The following is a 27,997-nucleotide window of genomic DNA, read 5'->3' as shown; positions in this document are numbered from 1 at the left end:
AATGTATGAATGAAGAACAGCAACAAGTCATAACAAATATGATTAGTATTATCCAATTGCTCTGTTATAAATATATTATATACATTCAAACATCACATTAAAATATTATTCCATTACACCAGAAGAGATTAAGGCCTTATATTATTTACAGAAACAAGCAAGCACCTTAAAAAAAATATGAACAAAACATCAGTCATTGACGTTTCCCTTCTAACATTACAAGTTTGATACCTTGAGCTCTTGAATACAGCTATTTGCAATGTGCCCAATGCTATAACTATTTCAAACATTTATTGTCAGGGTAGGAAACACTTAATAGAAGGCTCAGCAGTGAGCACTCCACACAAACAAATGCAAGCATGTGCTGTTCCCTCCCTCTCCTCAGGCAGTTGTTAAGGTACTACTGAAGGCTTATACAGAAATGGTTTGCCCAATTTCACGTAGAGAGTAGAACAATTTTATGTTAAGGGAAACTGAGGACACTTAAGGATTCATGACCCACTGGTGGAGTGGGATACTCAAAGTTCTGTTCCACATTACATCAATTAGATTTAACATGATAGCAAAGATGGAGCTGCAAGTTTACCAAACAAAGAGTGCATTGAACAGTGATGATTTTATAGGCTTCCAGTACTGACACACTGTTTTCATGCAGTGTTATTTGGACTCAAACATGAAGTGACAAACTGTGGTCACCATTCCCCCCAAAGGTTGTAGGCAACAAGCTATTTTTGAAGTGTTAAATAATGTTGATACAACACGTTTACAAAGCCACCACGTACCAATGAAGTAACTGTCCTGCCTTCTGGCTTGCCTGACAGCTTTACAAAATACAGTGATGAAGTACTTTCTAGGATGTAAGCGACTTGGCTAAACAAAAGGTGCTCAGTAAAAGTAATCATCTTCAAGTATTGTTTTAAGAATTAGTTCTTTAAATTACAGTCTGTTAGCACTTCTTAGTTTGTGCTTTAGAGTCTGTTATTTCTTTGCAGGTCTTGAATTTGGCTGATGGCTTCTTTTAAAAAAAAAATTGGCAACAAAGGTAAGGACTGCAGACAGCTGGCAAAAGTTATTTAATTTTCTGAGCCCATTTCATGTCATCTGCTCTTGGCTTCTCCCCGGTAAGTCCTTGGATCATGTTCTCCAAACACCTCCAGAATCCGATCTTCTCTAATGGATAGTTCAGCCAACCTAAGTGGAAGGGAAAAAAAATGTTTATCACAGCACCCAAAGTATTGCAGTATTCAGTGACGTTCTTTAATTTAAACACAAAGGATATGTGTAGTATAGCTTAGTATAGCTAAGAGGTGGACTACAGCCACTGCAAAGCTGTCAGAAGGAGGTCACCAAGTTTAACTGATGCATGTTAAAAGCAAGATATTTGTATTAGCAGCACTTTAGATTCAGCACTGACATTCAAACAAACCAAAGACACACAGCAATTTCAGCTATTTCCCTTCTAGGTTAGTTTTCCTATGACCAAGAGCCAGCGTGGCTTTTCCCCCGCTTTTCTCATTAGTTATTTGTGTTTATTGTCCTGCTGTACAAACATGATACCAAAATGCATTATGAATGCCACTTACACTTTCTAGAAAAACTGAGATCTCAGGAACCTAAACAACACTAAGAATAAAGTAAAAGTTTTTCCTTACAAAAAGCCTCAAGCATTGATAATGCCAGTATCAACGTTCCCTTTTAAAGTACTTTTATTTTCACCCAGGGAAAGCATAATACATTTAAATTTGCTTAACTGATTGCTATTAAAGGCTGTGGTGGGGAAGCCTTGCTGTAGTACCATGCTGCACTTAACAAAAGCAGAAGGTGAACACTTCCTGGATTAAAAGGACAGCACTGCTAACAGCATGCACCCAAAAGCACACAGCTCAGCTAACCTCACTTCTGCTTCCAAGTCACCAGGAAGGCTTTAACGGGTTGATATGGGACAGGCTCCTTGTACTTACGTAAAAATGGCAGTAAATGGCATAATGTAACAGAAGTTCAATGCATCCTTTCTGGCTTGCAAATTTAGGATAGTTTAAGTGCTTAGTAGGATTGTGAGGCTGAAGTCATACAGGTTTAATAGGCCTCAAAATGAGTTCAGAAGGGGTTTATCTTGCTTTCTGGATGTTAATAAGTACATTAGCTAACTTGCTTTTCTGTATTTTGAAGCTGACAACTGTAGAGTGCACAAAGAGGCAACTTCAATAGACTTCTATTACAACATATTATATAGTAATTTCATATAGTAATTTACTTTATTAAATATTCCAGTAACAAAAAACCAACAACAAACAGAAAAAAAGCAACTAGTACCAGCACTGGGAAGTGTTGTTTTCCACTGCAAGTTTTCCTATAACCAGGAAAAGATAGACTTACATGGGGTTCTATCAGTTATCCCACACTTAGAGCTATTCTGTAAATACATTATAAATACTTGATGTGTATTTCTGGAAAAAGGAAAAAAAGCAAAAGAAAACAACAGTAAAGGAAAGGCAAAATGAAGAAGTTTTTACCACAATGGGAACAGTGAGCTAGCAGCAGTTCTGCTAGAGGAAAGAGACAGCAGAAGTGCACAGGTCAGCTCTCAAAGCATACTCCTTGGATATGGCTGTCTTCTCTTAAATGTGCTCTGCACTTATTAACTAACAAGTGCATTACAGTAACTAGTCATATTTTACACAGTAAAGGTTCACTTTAAATAGCACATTGATAGCTTATTACTGTCCTTTCCATCGTTCATGTCCTAGAAAAGCAATTACGGCTACAGAAACACTGCTCCACTGAAAAAAAAACAAAACAAAAAAAAATCAACTATACAATCTATCACGCTGCCTCACATCAGAGTAGAATGGTATGAACACTTATATAGAAGACTTTTTTTAAATTTTAAACAAGAACAAAGAAGTAACTAGCTCAAGAACACTGAACAGTCCCGCTCCAGCTTTCAGTTTCTACTGCATCACTTCAGGACATAGTGGGACTGAAAAAACTCATGAGGTGCCAAGATTTTTGTGATCACCTGTGAAGTCAAGTTTCTTAGAAATTGTAATTCTGGTCATAAGAACTACATTTGTTTCCTGATAGAGATTTCAAAACTGACAGAAACTGCTTGACAAAGCCAACAAAGAAGTAAGAACAATAACTTATTTCAAGTCATCTGATTAACATGATAGCTTGTTCAGAACTGTGCAACACTGGTGAGTATACCAGTCTCTACAGGAGGCATAGCACTGAATACAGACATAGGAACCTACAGTCAGTTTCCTCTAAGTCTGTCCTCTCCTCTGCCTCAAATGAGAAAGAATAAATGATGAAAATCCAGAAGCTTTGCTTTAGAAATGAAAATTCAAGGCGAGTTGCACTGGCAGATGAAATGATGCTCTTTGAGCAAGAAGTACCGGCAGCTTTAGCACTTCAGTGAGCAAAATGCATTGCTAGGATGAGGTTCCCAAGATACTGGGCAATTGGATCTCAATAAGACTGCCTACCTCACTGAAAGTTATCTTTTATCCAATCATAAATCTTACTCATTTTTTTAATGTAACAATAATAACTGTGGCTGCAGGAGCTCTTACCAAAACTTACAGCACAGTCAGCTTCAACATGCCTTTTTCTGTATTTAATAGACTGTCACTAAATTACATCTTGCCATGGGAATTATACGAGACTACCAAAAAACCAAAACCCAACACTTTGCAGTATGAACCAGATGACAGTACCAGTTGTAATGCAGAAGTATGTCTCATGTGGAGACACATGGTGAATCCTGTGATGTTTCCGAGGCAGGATAACATGCCAGTCCTGTAGAAAGATGACCCAGCGTGGAAGACCAAAATACGTGTGAGACCACTTGTGAATCTGGTTCGTCATGGTTATGAAGATGATAAGGGCAAAGACATAGCACTCCCAAGGACATGTTTCATACAATGCTTCTGCAAAACAAGATTTGTATCTTTAAATAGTTTTTCATAAAAAAGTAAATTTCTACTAGGAAAGTGCGGTCTTGCTCAGCCAGACCTGACTGGAACTGCAGGAAATATCAAGGGCCTCAAAAAAGTTGCTTCAGCAAGTGTAGTAAGAGCCAATGAGCCATAAATAGCTTCCATATATCACAAGAAAGACTGGGATGTGTCAGCACTGCCAAGTTGCAGTAAACAGGAAGTTAAACCCTGAATTTTTATCTATAAAATTAAATTAATCATCTTTAATTCTTGCTCATCTAGCATTCAATTAAAGTACACACAGATGAAGCATTTAATGTGGTTTACAGCAAAGAGTTTTCTTGTGTAATTTGATTTCCTGTTGTAGGAGAAGTTTACTTCCAATACTTCCTTAGAAGACTCCTCAGAGATTTGTTGCTGGGCTAAAGAAAACGTTTGCTTCGCCTTCAAGAAAAAGAGTTTCCCTCCCCTACTTCTCTAGGGAAGACTGTGTTTCCAACAGCAATTACTTGTCATCTCACATTCATTGATTTCTTCTATCCTCATCAACAAAAACGCCAAATCCACGGAAGTCATGGGTAACAGCTTACCTGGGGAAAAGGAAACAAATTTGTATGCCATGTTTGCCAATGGGACCAACGTCATGAAGCAGTTGTCTCCGTTGGTCTCTATGAAATCATGCCTGGTAATTGCTGTAGGGTCAATATGATGTTCTCTAAATGGTCTGATGAAAGCCTGAGAAAACAAGTTGAGAAAATGTGTCCCAAGATTTATCATGGAAAGAAAAAAAGAAAAACCAGAAATGGCATCTGAATATACAGTCTCAGAGAAGAGAGAGCGCAAACATAGTAAGTAGGAGAGGGACAGTAGAACAGGAGTAGTTATTTGCTTCCAACACACACATCATGTGTAGTTCATGCAGACGCACACTGGTCATTGTGAGCTCTGCTGTTTGTGTAATGCAGTTTCCTGTGGCACTTTTTTTTTTCGCCTGACATGTTCCACAGATACAGGCAGTAAAGGACTACTAAATCTGTTGAAGGCAAACAAAATTAAAGTTCAAAATCAACAGGCTTAATTTCACTGAGCTGGTTCTCTTATTTCTGAATAACTGCAAGGAACATCCCATATACACTTCTTTTTTTTTAAAAAAAAGAGAATGTCCTAATATTAGACTGTGAGGAAAAATTAACAGTAGTTATGAAAAAGGCTATTTTAAAAAACAGGTTACTGTTTATTATGTCAGTACGTTTTCCTCTAAGCGTCTGGCATTTGTAGCTTTGTGTGTAATACATCATTTACAATAGCAGCCAGGGGCACCAAAAAGTAGAAAAACTTTTTACTAGAGCTTCTTCATATTATCTGTAGAACTGCTAAAGAGTTCAGCTGCAGGAACAGGACTCTTGGTGAAGGAGGACAGGGAAATTCTGTACTTCCACCTTTTGGAAGCTCTATACAAGTCTAGTCAGGTTTCTATACTTGTGTGCCACAAGCTATTTCACTGCCACTTGGGAAGGCTTGTGAACACTGGTACTGCAGAACTGTGTGCAAAGCTAATCAGGGTGATAAAATGTAACAGCATCACCTCACACGTGTCACCAGGACGACATGTAAGCATGGTGCTCAGAGCACCGTACCAGCAGTATATTGTGCCATTAAGAAGAGGAGAGTACAAAGCAGAGGAGTTGGTTATGCCTGCAAGCTGCAAGAAGGGTACCTGTCCAACACAGCTGAGAATACTGGAAGTGTTTCAGAATAGGATTTCATCAATTTTTTAATGTTTAAGGATAAGAGTCTCAAACCTTTCCAATGATGGGTAGCTCCACAGATCCCCAGGTATCTGCCCCCCAGTGAAATAATCCTGATAGAAAGTCTGCTGTAATTACGCCTGCAACTTGAATGAAGAGAGACATACAGTTAGATATGCAAAATCATTTTTTTACTGATACATCCACACTGTCTACTTGTTTCACAGATTTATTTGCTTATCTACTTTTACATCAGATGTTTACAGCCACGTGAGATCTACCCAACCTGAATACATCTAAGGCCAAGTAACTAGGAACAGTGTTTAATGAGGTATCGCGTGGACAGCTTTTCACTATAAACAATGAGCTTTGTGTCTGTCCATCTCCTAGAGAAGAGTTTGTTAATCTTTGCAATTGCTGGCACACAGAAGATTAATAAATTTAAACCATGTCATTTAGATCATTTTCAAATGCACTTTCTCCCTGGATCTACCCACCTTTCTTCATTCACAGTGTTTAACAAATTACTTGCTACAATTATAGCTGCTAGAGCTACTCCAAAAAATGCTACTATCAGCAGACCCTTCCTCTTCTCCCTTGGTTCCTTGTATCTGCAGGCAAGGAACACAAAACTTCAACATTCCACGTAAGCACCAATTAAGAAATCACTCCATGGCACAGGAAGCCTGCTGACTAAATAAGATCGGAATGTCAAACAACTCTGTGACTTTATCAGCTGCAGCGCTTCAGGCAGAGGCCGAGGTTCGTGACATGGGACAGCCTACACCTCTCATACTTCCACACCACCTCAGGTACACCATCAAACACAGTTTGCTAAAATAGGATTTTTCTAGATGTCAACGGCAAGAATTTAAAACCTGTGACTAATTAAAGATAATTTTCAGTTCTTGCATATAAAGTCACATTTCTGCCTTCCTTCTCTGGATAATCCTGTACCTACTATTCAAGTTTCAGGGCAATTCTGACACTTAAGAGTAAGGATATAAGAGATGTAATTTGATCAGAACAGCAGTACATTTTCCAGTCAGTCACAGATCTGTCAGACGGTGTTCACAGACGCCCAATTGTTCTGCATCTGTAGAAGAAATCCTACTCCCAGGTTACTAAGCCCTTGAGAAATAAAGTCTCCAATGCAGTCCGAGATGCCCTCCTGCATAAGTGCTACTGCCAAGATCTTGACTCTTTTGAGGAAGAAAATTCAAAAATTGCCCTTGTTTGTAACTTGGAGGCTAGGGGAAAACAACAGAACAGCAATATAGCTGTAGCAGCACAGAGGAGGAACACTCCTCAGGACCTTTGTACTCGAGGGATTTAAGACGGTCAGATGCTGCTCAAAGAACAGACATTCAGAGGTACATTCAGTTGTAGCCTGCATGCCTTCTCTGAGCAGTTTGTTCATATGAGGTTAACCAGATGAACTGTTTGAATCAAATCCAGATTTGAAGAATAAATCAGATTAAGAATCAGAGTCCTTTTTCACTGCAGTGCTGTCCTTTCAGGTTAATACATACTGCAGAGAGCTGTGCCTGCTCAATTATTCTGAAACTGACTGCCCAGTGTGTGCACACACCTGGTGGCTCTCTGTGGAGCATTAGAGCTCTGACAGGGAAAGGCAGAACACACTTCTTAGCTGCCGCTCTGGTTAAGCAGAAGTGCTACCCGGATTTCTAAACAGCTACTGCATTACATATGCACTTGGGAACACAGTCTGATCTCAGTGCAAATCCCTCAAGAATCATACGAGAAGTTCATGCCAGTTAAGGTGCTACATACCAAATTTGCAGTCTGCTGTAAAATGAGTCACAGCAACAGAAATGCAAAGAGTGCTCATAGCATGCGTTTCAAAGCATCTTAGTTAGCAATCCCCTCCTCTCATTTGATGGTCAGAGCATAAGGCACAGTCAGGGCTCCTGGCACATCTAGGAGCTCAGGAAGGAGCCGGTAACTGCCTGCCTGCCCACACCAAAGCAGCCACAGGGCTGGGGCAAAGCAGCTGGAACTTAGTTCTTCAGTTTCCCCTACTGATGTTTAGAGAAATCAGTTTGCCTGGGCAGCCTGGTCTAGTGGTTGACAACCTTGCACATAGTAGGGGGGTTGAAACTAGATGGTCCTTTTCAACCCAGGCCATTCTATGATTCTATGAAATTGCCCACTGTAACAGCCTTTGCAGAAGAAACAGAGAGTTGTGAAAACATCCATAACGCAGGAGACTAATCTGTGCTCTGACTGCATTATTAACTCCTCTTCAGAGGTCTGGGAAGACAGCAGAACTCCTGGCTTTCTCCTCCACTGGCCACCATTTGTTTCTCTGTCTGAAAACCTCCCTCAAGCGCAGCTTCTCCATCATAGAGCAAAGCTTTCTGCGGCAGGCAGGTACGTCTCTGCCTGCCAAGAACTTAGGCAAGGCGATTGCAACTCACCTGTAATCCAGATCAAAAGTTATAAGCATTGGTATACCAGTTCCTCTTGCTTTAGCTCCAAGCCATTCTGTTACTCCTCTCCCTCTCACAAACTCAAGGCATCAGTGACACAGGCTGGCAGGAGATATGCCAGGAATTAAAAACAACCAATGTGCATCTCCCTGTAAGTCATACAATTTACACCAGCCCTGACCTGAACCTCACCTGATCTAACCCCCCAACCAGGGCAGTTTGGTCAGCTGCCTCAAGAGTCCATTTTATTAAGTTCTTTTGACACAAGCAGGATTGCTGAAGAACAGGTTTTTGTTTTTTAGAACATGAAGGGGGACCAGATTGTTCTGTCACTATTGACCAAGTGCTCTTAAGCTTCAGGGCACAGCACTTTCCTCCGGTACACATGGCACAGTGTATTTCACGTACAGCCTTCAGTGTATGTGGTTATATTTTGCCGAGCTTATCCTTCACCTCTACATTCCTTCTGTCTCCTTCGCTCTCATTACAGAAAGGGAGAAACAGGCTAACAAGTTACCTACTTCAACAAAATGCTTTCTTTCCACATTATAGATTCCCGCTGCTGAATCCATCAGTATTCAACCCAAGCAGCCCAAATTCTTAAAGGAAGAAGTGCCCACCACTATGTTTGTTTATTGCACTGAATACAGCCCACACCTTATAAGCAGTAAGTTCTGTATGCTTGTTTTACTTCAGACCAAACATGAAAGCTACAGTGAGACATGAGCAGCACAGTGGCTTTGGGATCTGCATCCAGCAATGGAAAGAGCAAACAGCCTTGATTTGAGGGAAAGATATCCAAACAACACTTTGCTCTACAACAAGTGAACACCATTCTCGCTGAGGTAATCACCCTATTAACCCCCAGTGCCTTCAGCACACTGCATTCCCAGAGCACACAACAGCAGGAAGAATAGCTAAAAAGTGGAGCAAAACACTGACCGCTCCACTAATGGCTCTTATGTTATGTTGACACCAAATGTAGGAAGCTGAAAGGAAAGAACAAAGGGTGTCTGAAGCAGTGAATTACACTAGAGCAGTCTGAAGAATCTAACTACTATAAGGTATGTCTCAGCTGTAGTGCAGAAATGGAGTATGAAGAGTTGTATGAAAAGAAGAAAAACGCAGTACCACAGCTCACACTTGCATCCTGCCTGCAGACTCAGAAGGCATATCAGACTCCAAAGAGTTGATCTCAATGCTCTCATACAGTTGGCATTGTCCCCAGTTATAAAAAACCAAGGCCTTAGGAAAACCAAGGCACGGGTGTTCGGTTACCTTCCTCTTGTGGAATCGATCTTGTTGCTCTGTCATCAAGGCTGGGACAGCAAGGTAGGACAGCCCCACAGCCCTGAGCATTAGTTAAGATTTAACTGTAAGGTCAGAAACACAGGATACAACAGCAGTGTATGCATATGGACTACACTCAGTAGGTTTACACATTGTTAGAAGACAGACCTGTAAAGCACTAGGGAAACACTGCTCTGCACACATTAATTCCTCTACCTTCCCAGTTGAGCCTATCTCAGGTTTGCATCTGAGGAGAGAGTAAGTATGCTGAGAACACAGGGAGATACAGTGCTGCGGTTCAGAAGTGAGCTGCAGAACTGCTCAAAGCAGCAGGATTCTCGTGCTGTGCAAGCAGACAGCTGAAGCAGGAGAGAATGAAAGCACACTTCAGCCAGCTACAGGCACTGCAGACTAAGGGAGCACGACAGATACATGCAGACTGCAAGAGCGGCTGTTCTCTCCCAGCTGCGACCCTTGGCAGACATCCGTGGGGCACTGCTGAGGAAGAAAGCGCTCGCTGGCGCCAGGGACGTGCCAGGGAACATGCAGGGCACCACGTCACTCACAGGCACAGGCAAGGGGTGGCGGCACGCTGACACAGGCAGTGCTTGAGTCACGGCTGTTCTGCTCCTGTTGTGGTCTGTTGGGACCCCAAGCAATACACAGGAGCCAAGGCCACAGAAGGCTCACTGCTCCTCAAGTACCAGAGGGAAGACGCCACAGCCTACACTTAAAGCCTTCTCTTCTGAGAGCCATGTACAACTTCCTGCAGCCCAGCAGCTCCCAGGCACCAGCAGAAGGAAGTCAGAGCTGCGTGCTTCGGGTATGGTGTGCAACAGACAGAGCTAGTCTGCATATTTGCAAAGAAAAAAAAAAAGTTTTACTTGGCTGATACCATTATATAACATCATTTTAAATCAGTGATTGTAAGGACTGTGCTATATCACTGAGGGGCAGGGAAGTTTGGCCAATGTCACAACAAAGAAATTTTGCACTGTTCAGAAATCAAAATACTGAGGTATCAGTTGTTTGTTGCTTATGTGCTTATAAAAATAAAATGACTCAGTCATCTGCATCCCAGCGCAGCAGCTTTACTTTGGTGCAGTCAGTTGTAGCTTGGAGCAGGCAGAGCTGTGATGCTATGGCAAGCTGCAACACTAAGAACATTACCCCTGAGCAGGTATAAAGCACAACAGCTTAAGAGCAAGAAGAAAAGAGTTAATCATTCTGGTGAGGTCCACTGAGAAAGTCAGAAGAGCTCACAGCGGGAGCAATCAGAAAACAGCTGAAATCTGAAATAAAAGAAGGGTCTGGATTTTATATATCCCTAGGGCACAAACCGTGCAACTTGTGACACTGCCAGAAGATACCAGGAGAGGGAGATCCCCAAGGAATCAGGACGCTACCAGTCCTGGAGGCAAGCATCTGCAGAACCTAAGGCAAATGTTCATCTCATAAAAGCATGCCTTGGCTGAGGATCACTACCCAATAAACTTGACAGGAACTGCAAAACTTTATTTTCACGTCTCCAATCTCAGTGTGTTAGTGCTAAGTAAGAGGATTATTCCTTCATTCCTACCATTTCCCCAGTAGATAGAGAGTTTGTGAAACACCTGGCATGTTTAAATAGCAAAATTCTGACAATCTTACCTAAGCCTCAGGTTCTTAAACAAGAAGTAGCATTGTGGGTACTTCTTTAGTAATACCTTAATTGCTTTGTTTCTGAAAATGTATTTCTTTATTAGGGCAGCCCTCCAGCACTGCTGGGTGTCCTGAAGTTAAAGAGGCACCACTCTGGGTGAATCAGGGCGCTGAGACCCACACTGTAAAATTCTTCAGTCAAAGCCTGCTGCAGCTTTAAGAAAGCCCCCAACAACACAGGGAGCAAACAGAGCCTTCCTTGTCTCTCAGCCACCACTGCTGACATGAGGAGCAATAGCACGTCCACTCTGCACAGAAATGAGCAGGGAAGCTCAACTGGAGCTGCGCCACCAGCATCCCCCTGCTGCTAGGAGCATCAGGCAGGGAGACAGGCTCAGCCCTCCCTTGAGGGATCACCCACAGCTGTTCTGCCAGAGAGCAGCTCCAGGCAGGGGGAGCTCACCTCTTAATCCAAGCACACACAGCTGGTGGCTCAAGCAGCTGCCCAAGCACAGCCAGCAGCTACATCTGTCACTGCACCTCCACAGCTCCTGGGGTCCTCTGTAGCAGGAAGGAACTGGAGCTCCTGCACCGATCCACTTTGAGCACCAGCTGTGTGCAGCATGGTGTGTTAATGCAAGAAGTAAGTTGTAGCAGTGCAGGGGGAAGTGCAAAGAGGTGTCTAGTAGAAGTTTTGCCGCCTCCATGGCAACAACTGTGGTGTCTGTCTTCAAAAGAGACTTACAGTTTAGGATGTAGAACAGCTGCGTGCAGTTACTGCAGAGGCAGTGACATGCAGGTCTGGCTTATTAGGGCCAGCATTTAAAGGAGAACTTTCCTTTGCTAATGGAGATTTACACACTCTAATTTCAAAGACATTTTAAATCAAAATTTCAAGCAGTAACTCATTTTAACATACAAAATAAATCCAAGACACAATTACAGCAGAAGATTCTGCCTCTTGCTGTAAGGCAGCTGACATACATGCAAAGCAGCCCACTTCACGGTGTGCTTCTGGAATCAGAGTGGTTTTGCTGCAACGCATGCCAGAGCTTCCACACATCACACCCTCCTCACTGGGCTCTGCAGTGCTGCTGACTGACGCATGGCCTTGCAGCACAGCTACTAGAGCTTGAAAGAAAAAGGCTACTAGTTTGAAAATGAACTGGGTAATTTCTTTCTGTACACTCCCTCTGGCCAGTGTGCATCTAAATAACAACACACATTAACAGGTCTCAAAGAATTAATTCCCCATCAATCCCTCAAGTCAACAAAACCTAATTTTATCTTGTGCCATGTCACAAGATGTTCCTAAAGATATCAGGGTATAAGGCACCTTTATGCATACAAAAAGGTGATGCAAATCCAACTAATTTCTAAGTCTACTGATTAAAAACATAACATGACTGCAGATAAAATTCAAGTAAACCCATTTGGCAAAAAGGCTTTAATATCCTATAGAAATGCATGAGGAGGGGAAAAAAAGAACCAGAATCCATACTGCAGCTTTTGCAATCCACGCTGCAAAGAGGCCCTGTACCTGGTTGGTATCAACGTAGTGCCTATAGATATATCTCATGAATATTGAATAATGAGAGACAACACAAACTTGTCTGAAGGCATAAGAGCTTTCTAGCTTAATGTCATTTGTTTTGGTAGGCTCTTCTACTTACCACACAAATAACATATAAGCCAGCCTCGTCCCCTGGAATTATTCAGCTTCAATGAAGTGTCCAAGGCCGTTCCACTACAGTGATGTCCCACTGCAGAGAAGCAGTTCAGCTGCATCTGGAAAACTGGGAATATTAAACCCTCCTTTGCAGCCAGCCTTCCTAACCACCTACAGAGGTTACCTGTGCACACGTGTGCAAATAATACTGAATCCAAACCTACACAACTGTCACCTTGCACAAAGAGGGTAACTTTCATAGCTCATCAGCAGGTGAAGACATTCGGAACACAGCACGACTGGAAGAAGAGGCATCCATCCTCTGCCTACGCTCTTCTTCTGACCTTGTGGAGAAGGGAGCTGCCCCACATCAGCTAAAGCAGCACATAATACAAGGCAAATCATGTGGGCTCCTCCTCCTGTTCTTCAAGACAGGCTTTAGTCAGCACTGAACGGCCTGCTCCAAAAGCTGTCCTGGAATTGCACCATAACATCCCTGCCTGCTTTCTCACGCTCAGCAGCACGGCGATGCACAGCACGCTGTGAGCGCCCTGAGCAGCCTGCCTGCTCCCAGCACAGAGTCCGTGCTCTCAGACAGCCAGCAGGAACAGGATCAGACCTTCCGTCCCACTAATTTCTAGGTTAAGTTATTCACAGCGAAGCCCACATTGCAGTTGTGTGCTTTTAAAGGCATTAAAAAAAAAGGCTATAGCACAGCCTTTAATTGTAGATACAGAGCCTGAGCTACGTAAAATGATAGAGAAGGTTCAAACCACTCCCTGGATTTTTGTTTGTTCTATGTAAAGAAAGTGTTTACATAACAGCACACAGGGTATCCGACAACCCTTCCCAATGGCCCAGGCAGCATATCAGATCCAGCCCATGGGATCACCGACTGCTTTGGGGTTTCTCCCACAGCTGTAACTTTCAAATACAAAGATCTGATGTCAACTCAGTACTAAGCAAGTTCAAATATCTTTATTAACAGAACATTCGTTCTGTGAGCTCAACTCAAAGGTCAGTATTCTAATCTAAGTGTCAGCAGAGCTTTGGACGGGGACACATCAGACCAAGTTTGTGACCACCTTCCCTTCCCTGTTGTACTACATGTGGTATTTAGGAAACAGCACATTCAGGCAGATGGGTTTTTACCAAACTTAACAAAAACTAATTATTGCTGTCAATCAGACACTACCCACACTTTACCTGAACAAATAATGTATTGACAGCAAAAACAAGATAACATGTGGTACTTATTATTTTATTGCACTCATTTTTGTGCATGCTATCAATAATTTCCACACTACTTTATTTGCACAGAATCCAGATCCTGCCGCTTTAATCATTCACTACTACTTAAACAACATTATCAGTGAATTGGCTGCTTTATCAGTTAAACCGGTATCCAGGATATCAGAGAACTTAAGCTTTTATCAATATTAATTTTGAGATGAAAGCCAGTTGCTAACAGATTGCTCTACAGGTTAGCAATCATTACTGATTCCCTCCTGTATCTGCTCTCATTGCAGCAGAGCAGTTCCTCCTGGCTCCTTTCAGCACTGCTGCCCTGTTGGCCAAGAGCAAGAAGGGAGCTGGCATGATTCCTAGGGGGAGCACACTGCTATCCAAGGAAAAGACAGCAACCTCCCAACAGACAGAAGGCACTGCTGCAAAAATTCACAGCACTGTCAGCAGTTTACAGGCTGGTAATAATAATATCAGGTATTATTGAATTTTCTGTGTTTTTTTTTTTTTAATTGATGGTAATATACAACTGATGAACAGGCACTGTTCTTCTAAAACACAACACACCTCACAGTTTATTAGAAAAATCTGTTTTCATTATGAAGCACAGAAGCCAAACACCAGTAACCAGATGTTACAATCAGAAAAATTAATAGGGTGGAAGGGCAGTACAGGAACGTAACAGCAAAGGAACCAGCACAGACAGGATGGTATTTCACAGGAAACGCAAAGGTGCTCACCTGCCTCAAAGATCTTGGCTCACAGAGAGGAGACCCTTCCCCACTGCCCTTAAATGAGGTTTAAGAGAAGTGCAGCCAGGCTCCACCACTTCCACTCACACAGCTGAACTGCCTTCACCTGTGCTGCCAGGGCTGATCAGGTCCTTTCCCCAGGTGCTCAATCAGTTGTTCAGGCTGGGACTCAACAGTTCCCAAACACTAGCTTATACAGATTGAACCACCTTTTCAATGACACAACTCAAAAAATCATGTAAACACTGTACACCCAAAACTAGAAGTTAATAGGGCACTGGTTATGCACCAGCAACATACAGGAAGTGCTGCACAATGCCTAACTACTATTCTTCCCTCATTAAAAAAAAATCATAAGTTTACCAGAAAATAACCAAAGAGAAGCATTGCAGAGCTGACTTCCAATCTTTTCAACTCAAATCAAAAGCAAAGCAATCACAGAGCTACACACCAGCCAAGAACCAATGAACAGTAACATTTCATCACACCAAAAACCCTCTGTCCATTGCAAGAAAGCTAAGCATTTGCAACTCACCCCATATTTGAGGGGTCACTCAAGAAAGACCAGCTCCATACTGACAAGACACAACAAAATTAAATAATTCTGCACAGCCGAGACAAAGATATGAAAGTGGAGGCAAACAAGATCAGTCATCTGCAGCTTCTGCAGGTGGTATCACTTTCAGAGTCACTAAGTCAATTATACACATGCCATTTTTTCTCCCTTCCTAGTAACAATTCAAGAGTAAAAGACTGCACATTTGTTTCCAGCATTACAAGAGACATTCTTGCCTTGTTCTTGTCAGCAAACACCTCTTACTTACATATCCCAACAATAATGGAGGGCGTGTGTTCAAGTCGCAAGTAGAAGAGAAGATTGTAAAAGTTGAAACAGATCAGGGAGAAGCATAAGATGACAGAGATCCACTCCTGTAGTCTTTTTCCTGTTGGAAAAAGAAAGAAAAGAAAAGTTGTACTTTTATCTAAGAGGACAAAAAGAAATCTGAAATAATACAGACTATTCTGCCGCCCAGATGACTCTGTTCGTCTGATGGGAAAATGAAACAAACTTCTTATTCACAGAGGCATGCATATTTCATGAAGCAACATTCCTCTTCCCTGAGCCACTGCTGACCCCCTTGTCTCGCCTATGCCTAAAGTAACAGACCCAAACCAGACATCAGCTCATATTGTCCTGCTTTCCTCTTCCCCATAGGAATGCCTTTTTATTTCCCCACATCATGTTTTTTTTTTCCCCCCAGATCTGCACAGCACTCAATATTCAGTGCTGCAGGTACAGCTGAATCTGGGAACAAACGTCTGGCCTCAGACACCCCACAGTTAAGTCACAGTCTCAGACCTTGTGAACAGGAAAAAGCACCATCCTGCTTGTTGGTGGCCCCAGAATTGCTTTCTGAAGATTATAAGTACGTTTCTGGGGCTTATTTATTTAACCCACAACTGCTGCAGCCTTATCTTTACCTTCCTGCTCTCAAGCAGAAAGCCATGACTTCCTAGCCATGCTGGCTCCTAGCCACAGAGCCTGAATAAGGAAAGAGAAATATGGGCATAAATTCTCTCTTGTACCTATCTGTACTACTTAATGCCTCTATAATTACCTCAAAAACAAATAAACAAATAAAAACCCCACACACAGACGCCAGGTTATGGCAACCATTTTTACATTCAGGCCGAGAGGCTTTCTGCTGCTAATCACTGCTAGATTCTCACAGGGCACTGATGCTGAGAGGAAGGCAACACTCAAAGCGAGCCCACATGGATTAAGGCATCAGAAACTTTAATACGTAATTGCTAGAGGCAGATCTGGGCTGCAACCCCAACCCAGCCAGGTCAGCACCCACCTCCTCCAGGCCCAGCACAACTGCCTCAGCCCTAACATTAAATTAAGACACAAGAACAAGCATATTTCAATATAGCACCAGATCGCAATGTGGGAGATTCTATAAAGTGATCTCTGGAGTAACAAAAGTAAGAGTTAATTAACGCTCACTTCCTGTTTAAGAAAGCCACACCCTCATTAGAGGGCCTAAATGGGTAGGTCCTCGTGGATCAATTAGCAATCTGCAGGGAAGCACCAGGCTCCTTACCAAGGAACTCCAAGGCCTCAGCCTGCGCAAACGCTGCTGCCACAGGGTGTGGGATCCCAGGGCTGCCCTACGGACCCCCAGGCCCAGCACTGGCAGATCAGGAGAACAAGCAGCTGAATGGCAGGAAGCCAGTGCCAAGAGCTTGTGTCTGAAAAGCACTCACATTTCAACGCACGTAGAAAGATAGGGATTCACTTAAAGAAACTGAGGAAGCACTGGAGAGCCACATTCACTCTGCACAGCTGTAACTCGTGTCATTAAGAATTCAGCAGTCCAGCATCGCATACTTATGCCAAAACACATTCTGATGCTGCTTATGTGTTATTTACATAATGACAAGAAATCTGCACATCTAAAACATTACTGCAACTTACTGCTACCAGACAGACACAGTGCTGCACAGACATCCCAGGAGAATCATTCTGCAGATAAGGACAGCAAACTGGATTTGGAGGAAAACCTTTTCCACACAAGTGAGAGTACAGGGAACACATTAAGCTGGTGACTGTTCTTCAGTGAAGCACAGGAATCAGTCACCTCCAACAGCTTCTTCTCCCCTGACACGCTGAGGTGACCGACACATGCTGCAATAAGCACAGATGTGCCTCAAACAATATAAAAAACTGACAGACTCATGAGTACCTTTTTTTTTTTTTTTAACCATTACTTGGCACTGTGCAAGCAGGAACACCTGCATCTCCATTTAGGGCCCTGAATGCCATGCTAAGCCGCTGGAAACTGCGAGCACATAACATGGAGTGCTGTGACACATCTGCTCCTTTGAGAGCCTTCATCTGTACGTGAAGTCACTGTGAACCACAGGAAGACCTCGTGCTGCTCACACTGCCTGCTGTCGCTTCACTGACCTCTGACACACGGCAAGATTTGGGGAGATGAGTGCAGCAAAAGCTCAGCCTGCTCTCCCTGTTCACCTTCCTGAGGGGTTGGGCACCTCGAGTCAGTTCACCGAACACTGCCGTATGGAAGCTCCGGTCGGCAGCCCGCATAGCGAGCAAACTCACACATCTGCTTCTCGACGGAAAGGTTTTCTCCGCAGAGCTCACCTGGGCAGATCCCAGTTTAAAGCCTCCCCAGGAGCAGAACCGCAACTCAGCAGCGTGGAAAGGAGTTCCGCTTCATACCGACGGCTCCCCAGCGTCCGAGGTTGGACTCAAAGCGCCCTGCGAGTCGCCGCGCACGGATCGCGGCACCAAACCAGAGCGGGGCCGAACGGCACCACCGGAGCCTTACGGAGCAGCACCGCGCGCAGCGAGGAGCGGCCATCGCCCAACGCGGCACCCCGACGGGACGCGCAAACACCGCCCGAAGGCGTCAGCAGCGCAGCGCAGCGCCGTCCCGCAGCCCCGCCCGGGCGGAGGCGCCGCACCGCATCGAGCCCCGCGTCCGCCGCCTCCACCCGGCGCGCCGCGGCCCGGCGCGCTGACAGCGGGGCCGCCCGAGCCGGAGCCGGGCGGGGCCGCGCCGCTCAGCGCCGCGCGTGGGCCCGGCCCCGGAGGATCCCGAGCGGAGCGGCGCCCCGCGGAGCCCCCACCGCCCCCGTCCCGAGGAGCCGCCGCCGCCCCCGTCCCGAGGAGCCGCCGCCGCCCCCACCTGGCGAGTAGAGCTCGGCCAACTCGCGGGCCCCGGCGTGCTGCGCTCCCCAGCGCCGGCTGCCGCCCTCGGGCTCTTCCGAGGCCTCGCCGGCCGGCCCCGCCGCCTCCTCCCGCGGCGGTAGGCGCTCCATGGCCCGGCCGCGCGGCTCCGGGCCCCGGGGCGGCTGCTCCTCCTCCGTGCCGATGGGCGGCGGCTCCGGGCGCCCAGGGCCCGCCGAGGCGCCCGGCGGCAGCGCTGCGGCCCGCGGCAGCATCGGGAAATGGGGCCGGGCGGCGGGGGGGAGAAGGGGCGGCGACGGCGGGCGCGGCTGGACACGCCCACACCGCCGCGCGCCCGTCGTCGGCACCGCCACGCGACCTCCGGGCCAATGGGAAGAGGCGCTCGGCGCGGCGCGGCCAATGGCGCGGGGGGAGGGGCGGGAACACATCTGAGGCGCGCCGCGGGCGCATCTAGCGACGGGAGCGCGCGGCGCGGCGATGCCGCGGTCCCCGCGTCCGGCCGCGGTATTTCCCGCCGCCCCAAAGGCTCAGCCGGGGTCGCCGGCCGCGCAGACCCTCGCCGCGCCCCCACTGGGCTCCGGCCGCGCCACAAAGCCGGGACGGGGCAGCAGAGCCGTGACGGGCAGACCGCCATGCGGTGACGGCGCCCGCGCGCAGCGGCACCGCCCCGCAGTCCCCGCTCCGCCCGTTCCCGGCCGGGGATCGCCCGCCCCCTGGCGGCGCCTCTGCGCGCTGCGTTTCTGGAAGTCCTTCCGCTCCCCGCGGCGGCCGCAGCCGCGCCGTGGCCGTCAGATACCCGCCGCCCTTCGTTTGGTGGCGCACCCCGCGCTCCTTAACGGCGTCCGTGAAAAGGTGCGCACCGAGCCGCTCGCTGGTCGCCAGCAAACGCTCTCTTCAGCACAGAAAATACTAAGGGAAAAAGCCCCGACCAATACTATTAACGTCTATTAGTTTTGTTGTAATTTTTTTTCAAGGTCAAATAGAATAACATTGAAATTACAAATGACTGAATAGATTCCGTTTAAACAATTCACTTAGAAGGGGTGAAATGCGGAAGAGAGGCTTGTTGAGTCCGAAGGTGATGTGTTTGCAAACGACACAACACGGGACGGAGCAAAGCAAGGGGAATGCACAACCCGGACCTGAGGCTGTGTTGGCAGCAAATCACACCTCCGTGGAAAACGCTGTTCTGTCCCTTCGGGTCATCTGAGCCCCCTCCAGAGAGCTGGAAGCGCCCTCTGCACCGAGCCCTGAACTGCACGGGCCCTGCAAACCCAACTGCTCAGGAATGGCTCTACGTTGTCCCGTAACAGTGTGCCGAAATTGCCACGCTTCTGATGCCAGCTAAGGCATGCAGCGTGTCTTCCAGAGCCTGCCTTCCTCGGAGGATCACAAGTTAATTAATAACTAAGCGGAATCGCATGCTCAAATTAGCTCCGCTTTGTGAAAAGTTGGCGGCGCGCCGCGCGGAGGGGCTGCGCCCGCCGAGATCCCAGCGCTGCCGGCAGGTGGCGCCATGAGCCCGGGCATGGCCTGAGCCGCCGTAGCACCGCCTGGCGGCGTTGGCGCGGAAGGGCAGCGGGGTGCGGTGGCTGTTTGCCAGCCAGCTGTGGCAGACACCACCTGAACAGCATGGCTTTACACACACATTCTTCATAAGCATCATTATCTGCTGTTTGTTTGTTTGTTTGTTTGTTTGTTTCCTCAACAGTGTGCTGGGGAGCAGCAGGGACAGAGCTGACTGTCTCCTCTGCTGCAGTTAAGGGATGGCAATGATTTCAATGCATGTAGCACCCAGAGGTCCTGCTGCCGCACTGCCCTGAGATGTCACAAGAAGCATTTTGACCCGACTATACACATTTCCCCTTCCCCATCTGCACCTGAGGCCAGCCTACAGAAGGATTTGGAGACATTTTTGAACGCAGACCTGTGCTACGCCAGCTCCTCCGTGCAGCGCTGCACAAGGCTCACAGTTCAGAACATCCAGAAGTCAGACCCGCTCCTTTCGCCTCTTACCCATTCTTATGCAATTCTTCCCGATCCGTGAGACAAGAAGCAGAAGCTGGCTGCAGTTCCTTCGCTGGACTCTCTCTGGCATGGGAAAGTATCAGTGGGTGGGAGAGCTGGAAAAGCCACTCCTAGGGCTCCTTCCAAAGCCATACACGTAGAGACAGGGAGATGACAGGGACCAGAAGCGATGTGTGGGGAGGGTGGCATACTGTGGCTATCCCACCCCGTGCCTGGGCATCGCAGCCAGCTGCCAGATGACACAGACCCAGGAGCTGTTCTCACATGCCAGTGCTCACCACCAACATGTCCTAACTGCTTCCCCTGGTGCTCAACGTAGGATGAGAGCAGCTGAATAAAAAGTAATTGTAAAGCCAAGCATGCAACCTTCAAAGCTTTCACAGAATCTTCTAATTCTTCACCGTGGCCCATTCTCCTGCCAACCTCTCTGAAACTGCCTTCAGTTTCTGTTGTCCCTGGCAGTAAGCAGCACTAAGTTCCAGTTATCTGGCCCCAGCTTCAGGACCACTGAAGAGTTCTTCTTGTTTAGAAATTTCCCAAATCAATAACTACCAGTCTATTCCTGGGAACTCCTGATACTTGTCTGGGTTCCTTAAAAGGGTCAGAATCCTGTTCTCTCCTTTCATAAAAACCATTTTTATGAAAGTCTAGACACTCCAGGAAAAAAAAGTAATAACACTTGTCCTGTAACAAATTCATCAGGTTAGGAGATACAGTTACATAGGAAATGCCAGATGACTATGGAGAACTTATAGAGCGCTAGTGGGCAGCAACTTCTCTCTCTGTTTTTCAACAGGCTACTCATAAAACTGCTCAGAAATAAAGCCCACATCTTCCTGGTCAGATGGCTTCAGTGTGTGCTTTGCAACACAAGGCTGGAGCCTCCAGCTTCTGCTTTTCCAACGGCATTCGTGTGCACTCAGACACTCTCCTTTTCTTTCATTTGTAGCCTTCATTGCAGTGTTGCTCCACTAAATTTGCGCTGACCTCCAATTCACTCTGGAAAATTTTCTGTCAGCAGGGGAAGGTATTTTGCTCACACAGTGCCCACTGGCTGGAGGCAGGGGTGCCATCTCCAGGTGTCGCCTCTGCAGCACTGGGTAGGGCAAAGAGCAACATGGAGATAAAGGGGGGATTGAGCAACCTGGCACTGCAAAGGCCAAGCGTGCTAGGTCAGAGGTGAGCAGAAAATCAGCAGACAACCAACAAACACCTGAGCATCCCCATGTCACAAGGGAACGAGGGGTGAGGGAGCCCTCCAGGAGGGGGAGGGCTCTGGTCTGTAACAAAAGAGCCCAAGGAGGCCAGGAGATGACCTGCAACTCGCATGGGAGGTCCCTGATGCAGGGGACTGCAATGCAGAGTATCCCAGTTGCAGTTTAAGAGAGGAAATAGTGTGGATAGTTTGGGTTTTTCATTATTAATACTTTTTAATGTTATAATGAAGCAAAGTCTCAAGTCTGGTCTAAGAGCTGGGAGAGATGGAAGGAGAGCCAATCTCTGAGTTGACACACTGTCCCCGCCAACCTCTCTCTGTCCCTGCCTGACATTTCATGAATGCTGTGTATTTTATTGTTTATTTATTTTTAACAGTGGAGAACAATGTGTGGAAAGCAATAGATTGGAATCCAGGCTCTGCCAGGTACAACTTAGTAGTTGGTGCTGGTGTAAGGTGCACAGCTGTATGAAGAGGGACCTGGGGCTGGGAACAAGGAGAAAACAGAGCACACAACACGCTTAGAAATAAATTTCAATTTTACTTCTCTATTTCACAGCCTTCATTGCAACACTGCTCCACTCATGTCAAACTTTCAGGCAAGGTCACATCTCGCCCCAAGGTCTTCTATAGCAGCCCTGTGCTCCCCCAGCCTGCCCACACACAGACACTGCTGCTCTCATTCTCCTCTCCAGCTCACCTCCAGCACACTACCAGCACTGCCTTGTTCAGTGATGCAACTGTTAACTTCTGGCATTATCTTTTTTAATCTTTGCCCCTCTCTTCTGCCTCTCCATGTTTTGCATTAGGCTGCAGTGAGGAGCAGTGTCCACACAGTACTTAGCATGATGCACCTCTGATCTCACTGATCTGCCAGGAGATACTGCAAGACAAACAACACGCAAGACACATCTTCAGCAAGAAGCATCTAAAATTATAGACAGCCTTTCTCTAGAGTACAAACTCTCAGCCCACAGATCTTCTTACAAAAGCTTCAGTGTTTGATCCGTGACCATTACATTAATAGCATCTCCCCAAAGCTAGCGTCCTTCCAGGACAGCTACTATAGACCTGCAGCGTGGGAATCAGAGAGCCTGCTAGAAATCCTGGAAAAGAAGACAATTTTCAGGAATAATATATCTCTGCAGTGTCTTATCATTGGTCTGAGCCTGCAGTTGGAAAGCTGTGTCTTTCTACTGTATAAGAGGGAAAATGGAGAGCAGAATTTAATTTGTGACAGAAAAGAGCAGTGAAGATGAGATTCTTCCCTCTACTTTTTCCCCCTTCCCATATTCTTGTCTTACCCCTCCACTATCTATATTCTTTCACTCATGAATAAAGAGGAATCTGGATTTTATTGCCTTTTTTTTTTTTTTTTTTTTTGCTTGGGAATGGAGATGTTCTCACTAAGTAATTTGTGAATAATGCTGTCTCCTTTCCCCAACTGAAAAATTTAATCATGAAATCACCAGAAAGAAGGCACTTTTCAGAGAAACGCTGCCTTTCTGCTGAAATTTGCTGCCAGGAAAACTGTTGTGGAACCAATTGCTGCTGCCTCTGAGTTTTTCATTGTGTGATCCCTTCACCAGGAACACCTGCATCTCTTTTCCTATCTATCTCTCTATGGAAAAGACCTTCCAGGACGATTTGCACCCTCTGTACATCAGGCCAGGCCAGGCCAGGCTGTGGCACTGACAGGGATGGAGCTTGGTGTGCCAAGACCTCCACCCAACTCTCCGTGATGGGAGCTTAGCTCTACACCCGTTTCCATTTCAAAAGCCCCATTTCTGGCCATGCATTTGTTATGACAAGTGCAGAAACAATTTAAAAGAGACCAGAGTTAGCTCAAAACCTGCTTGCTGAATGTTAGGACTTTGCATGAGTGGTTAGTCCCGCCAACAACGTTCCCATGAGAAGCTGAGAGCTCCATGAGAGTGGATGCTGGGATTTGAGGTGAGCTGGAGGAAGTTTAAAGAGATCCCAGCAGAGCAGGAAGGTGAGGGGGGAGCAGGGAAGGAGGGGACCAGCTGGGCATCCAACCTCAATTACCACTCCAGCTGACGTGTGATCCCAGTGACTATGGGATTACTCAGCACTGGCCTGGAAAAGGAGGTGTGGGCCACACCATCTCTGATATAATCTATTTCACATGACAGTTGCACAGACGTTTTATTTTGTTAGGGAAGATCAGCCTGGGTGGGAGCACAGCTTTTGGATGCTGAACAGCAGAGAATAGGACAGAAATTTAGAGAGGGTAAATTCAGATCTCTGAGAATATCTTTTAAAAAATGCCCATGAAATGTAACTGATGGGTTGTAAGGCCCCGGTTCAGCCAATGGCTGTGGCAAGCTGGAGACCTGGCAGGGTAATGCCAAGAAACACCAGAACCATTTCAGCAGGTGGCCGTGGCAGGAGACCTTCTGCTTGTGGGTTCCTGAGATGTTCGGAGGTAGGAAGCACATGAGGGTGAATTTCAAGAGTTCAGTTGCAAGGGCCAGTTAGGGCAGCTGCTGGATGCAACCACCAGATCAGAACTCAGGATAAGGACACAGTGCAAGAGAGAAAACAGCCAGGAGAACAAGCCCTGGCTCACTGAGACTTGCCAGTATTTGCACCCAATACAGATGTTTGTATTTATGAAGGTATGGGCTCCAACCTCCAGACCCAGACCTCTGGCCAGGCCCAGCTCCAATTTAATCTCCGGTACATTCACCAAAGATTAACTTGGAGATAAAGATAGAACTAGAAATATTTGAAGCCCAAAAACCTGTTGGGGTACTTTTGACATGGAAAGCAAAATCCTCCTGAAATGTGCAAAGGAAATGTGAACGCAAAAATACAAGAAAGAAAAAGTCCGGTGATCCACTGACACATTTCTGAATTCTTCCTCTTTTCAAAGTTCTGAGGTTTGAACATTATGAACAGTTGACTGTTTGAATCGTATAATGCAATACCTGTTCCTCTGGCTTAACGTTACCATATTTCCCACACCGCAGGATTGCTTCACATTATTCTAAGAGGCAGTGTCATTTTCCCTGCAGTGCTGGGTCTTCTTTACTGAGGCGAAGGACACTCCTACTTCCTTTAATTATATGTTTTGTTTTAAATTAAGTCCTTTATTCTGGGGATGAATCACCAGCTTGTAGACAGGTAAATGTGGGAGTAAGAGAGTGAAAATATAAGTTTGATTCCCAAGGTGGGTGTCTTTAATTAAAACGGACATCGAGATTCAGTCTTCCTTCCCAAACTTACCCCGCGATTCTGAAAATGCCTGTTTTCCATGGTTCTGAGCACGTATCTCACTCTTTCAGGAATTTAAACACGGTCCCCTCTGGCTTCAGAGCGCAGATTCCCTGTCGCCTTTGTACTCTGACAGTTGCGCCGTATCGTGCAAAGTAAACACACCAAGGCAAACTTCAGTCAGCGTCCCCGCATGCAGAGATGGGGAGCGGAGCTCAGCGGCTGCTCGGCTCTGACTGCTCGCGGCCGTCAGAAGGCAGCCGGGAGCGCGCTGTGCTCCAAATTGCGCTCACTTGGCTCTCCGCTTGCTCTTGTAAAATGGTTCTGCACACGTCTGTATGGGACGGTTCTGCCTGCCAGTGCGGTTTACTCAATCAGGCGCTGGACGGAGAATAAGAGGATCTGTCTCCTATTTGCAGCTTTCCCCCTGCTTTGGCAAAAGAGCCTGGAAAAACGCCTTCTGCCTCGATTTCCCCGGGGTAAAACGGGACCCAGACAGGTTTTGCACCCACTTCTGCGCGGCACACGCAGCCTCACAGCGCCAACCCTTCCTCTCAAGCGCAAAAGGCCCGGCCTTGCGCTGGCAAAGCCGCGTCCCGGTCCCACAGCCGCTCCGGGCCGAGCGGTGCCCGCGTTCCCTGCAGCCGAGGACCGGGCCAGACGTGAGATCCCGGCGGCCTCGCTGCCGGCGGCGGCGGCCCCGCGCGGTCCCGTTCCCGCATCCTGCAGAGCGGCCCCGGGCCCGCACCGCACCCGCAGCCGCAGCCGGCGGCGTCCCGGGGGCCGGAGCGGCAGCTCGGAGCGTGCAGCGTGGCATGCGGCCAGGCGGTGACGCGCCTGTTGCTATGGGATCCACCGCCCCTATAAATAACCGAGCGAAGGAACTTTCCTAAGTCAGAGACTTGAGGACACGGGCCCCGCAACCAGATGGTCCGCAGGAGAGCCGCCAGCTCCAGCCGCAGCTCCGGGAGCGGGAGAGCCCCGCCGCGCCGCACGGACTGAACCGCCCGGGCGGGCAGCGCAGCGGGGCCGTGCCCAGCGCCGGGCTCGGGAGACCCCCACCCGACGGCGGCCTCTCGATTCCGTGCCGGGGGGGCCCCCCGCGCCGTCTTCTCTTCCCCGCATCCCCCTTTGCTTTCATGCAACGCCTGGTGGCCTGGGACGCAGCATGCCTCCCCATTCAGCCGCCCGCCTTTAAATCCATGGAAGTGGCTAATTTCTATTACGAGGCGGACTGTCTGGCTGCTCTCAACAAGCTGCACCCGCGGGCGGCCGGGGGCCGCTCCATGACCGAGCTTACCGTAGGGGACCACGAGAGAGCCATTGACTTCAGCCCCTATCTGGACCCCTTAGCAGCATCCCAGCAGCCGGCGCAGCCGCCGCCTCCCGCAGCAGCAGCAGGGGGCAACTTTGAGCCTGCCTGCAGTAGCGGCGGCCAAGATTTCCTTTCCGATCTCTTCGCCGAGGACTATAAAGGCAGCGGCGGCGGCAAGAAGCCCGACTACACCTACATCAGCCTCGCCCGGCACGGCCACCCGTGCGGCAGCCAGAGCCACAAGCCGGGGGGGCTGCCGGGCTGCTTCCCGCCCCAGATCGTGGAGACCAAAGTGGAGCCGGTCTTCGAGACCCTGGACTCTTGCAAAGGGCCCCGTAAGGAAGAAGGGGGAGCGGGGCCGGGACCGGGGGGCATGTCCTCGCCCTACGGCAGCACCGTGCGCTCCTACCTGGGCTACCAGTCGGTGCCGAGCGGCAGCAGCGGGAACCTGTCCACCTCGTCCTCCTCCAGCCCCCCCGGCACCCCGAACCCCTCCGAGTCCTCCAAGTCGGCCGCCGGCGCCGGGGGCTACTCGGGGCCGCCGGCGGGCAAGAACAAGCCCAAGAAGTGCGTGGACAAGCACAGCGACGAGTACAAGCTGCGCCGGGAGCGGAACAACATCGCGGTGCGCAAGAGCCGCGACAAAGCCAAAATGCGCAACCTGGAGACGCAGCACAAAGTCTTGGAACTGACGGCCGAGAACGAGAGGCTGCAGAAGAAGGTGGAGCAGCTCTCCCGGGAGCTGAGCACCCTCAGGAACTTGTTCAAACAGCTGCCCGAGCCCCTGCTCGCCTCCTCGCCCCGCTGCTGACCCCCGCGCCGGGCCGCGGGGCGAGATGAGCGCTGCCCCCCCACGCCCTCCTCCCGGGGCCGGGCTGCGTTTTCGGTTTCGTTGGGGGTTTCGTTGTTGTTGTTGTTGTTTGTTGTTGTTTCGGTCTCTATTTGCTTCCCCCCCATCCCCCCGGGGCCAGGGGGCGCGGGCGGCGCGGGGGGGTGGAGGGGTGGGATGGGAGGCCGCGGCCCCGGGGCTCTGCTGGGCGCTGGGGTTATTTAAAACGGCGAGAGGAGAGCGAGGGTGAAGTGATGCAATCCTTTAAGCATGGCTGGGAATGCTGTGTACATGATGCAATCTCGTGTAACTGTCAGTCATGGATTGAGTAATCTGTTAAAGATGTTCCTACAGTTTTTTTTTATTATAAAGAATAATCTATTTCTATAAGAAAATACATATGTATATTTTGGGATCTATGCATTCTTGCTACATTTGAAGCATTAATGAACGATTTTAATAAACTTTATGACTAGGTTAAAAAAAGTAGCTTGTTTTATTTTGAGGGTACGTTTCGAGTCAGATGAAACGCAGGGCTGACATTCCAGCTGGATCTGGCTTGGTGCTGCCAGCAGGGATAGGACTCGCGTTGGTCTTTTGGCTTTCTCTGTGACTCAGAGAAAAACAGAAACAAAAACCCCAGGAGAAACCTAGCAAAGAGCAGAGCTGGAGGCTTCAGCCAGTCCTCATTGTCTCATTTTGGTTCCTCTAATCACTTGCTTGAGCTGCCGCTTGGGTATTGTCTGGGAAGAGGTGTTTGTTTGGGGTGGTGTTTTTTGCAGTTCTTGCTGTTCCCAACGTGCAGAGTGAGGTGTGCTGTCCAAACCATGACTGATCTGGTGAAGTAACTGCAAGGCTGAAGTGGGAGGAAGAAAAAGCGAGGGAGGAAGCTTTCACTTAATTTTTTTT

The 27,997-nt window shown here is 47.6% G+C and overlaps 2 protein-coding genes across 4 annotated transcripts; one reads left to right on the top strand and one right to left on the bottom strand.

The window, feature by feature from the left end:
* Window positions 1–30: 30 nt before the first annotated feature.
* On the bottom strand, window positions 31–18,732 carry PEDS1 (plasmanylethanolamine desaturase 1). Of its 3 annotated transcripts, XM_090151896.1 has the most exons (7): window positions 18,459–18,732; window positions 15,564–15,683; window positions 12,747–12,869; window positions 5,744–5,835; window positions 4,532–4,676; window positions 3,720–3,932; window positions 31–1,191 (listed from the first exon to the last, which is right to left on the bottom strand). In XM_090151896.1, the coding sequence occupies exons 1-7, from the start codon at window positions 18,712–18,714 to the stop codon at window positions 1,070–1,072; spliced, it is 1,071 nt and encodes a 356-aa protein (XP_090008022.1). In that variant the 5' UTR covers window positions 18,715–18,732; the 3' UTR covers window positions 31–1,069. The 3 variants fall into 3 exon arrangements, with proteins under 3 accessions (XP_090008022.1, XP_031470050.2, XP_090008023.1); XM_031614190.2 differs by lacking the exon at window positions 12,747–12,869; XM_090151897.1 differs by lacking the exon at window positions 12,747–12,869 and having other exon boundaries at window positions 5,744–5,829.
* Window positions 18,733–25,841: 7,109 nt separating this feature from the next.
* CEBPB (CCAAT enhancer binding protein beta) lies at window positions 25,842–27,505 on the top strand. Its single transcript, XM_031614693.2, has one exon. It carries the CDS (start codon window positions 26,084–26,086, stop codon window positions 27,068–27,070), a length of 987 nt encoding a protein of 328 aa, XP_031470553.2. The 5' UTR covers window positions 25,842–26,083; the 3' UTR covers window positions 27,071–27,505.
* Window positions 27,506–27,997: the final 492 nt, after the last annotated feature.

The sequence above is a fragment of the Phasianus colchicus genome, chromosome 17 (assembly GCF_987193195.1).
Source record: "Phasianus colchicus chromosome 17, bPhaCol1.hap1.1, whole genome shotgun sequence".
Lineage (NCBI taxonomy): Eukaryota > Metazoa > Chordata > Aves > Galliformes > Phasianidae > Phasianus > Phasianus colchicus.
Note: the sequence above shows the minus strand (reverse complement) of the source record. Positions and strands in the feature narration are given on the sequence as shown.

What these genes read in the sequence shown, in the direction of transcription:
- PEDS1 (XM_090151896.1), bottom strand. Translation starts at nt 18,714, where the DNA reads ATGCTGCCGCGGGCCGCAGCGCTGCCGCCGGGCGCCTCGGCGGGCCCT. An exon ending in CTCCATTATTGTTGGGATAT is followed by an intron (nt 12,870 to 15,563) that starts GTAAGTAAGAGG and finishes TAATATTCCCAG; the next exon opens with TTTTCCAGATGCAGCTGAAC. An exon ending in ATACTTCTGCATTACAACTG is followed by an intron (nt 1,192 to 3,719) that starts GTACTGTCATCT and finishes CCTTCCACTTAG; the next exon opens with GTTGGCTGAACTATCCATTA.
- CEBPB (XM_031614693.2), top strand. Translation starts at nt 26,084, where the DNA reads ATGCAACGCCTGGTGGCCTGGGACGCAGCATGCCTCCCCATTCAGCCG.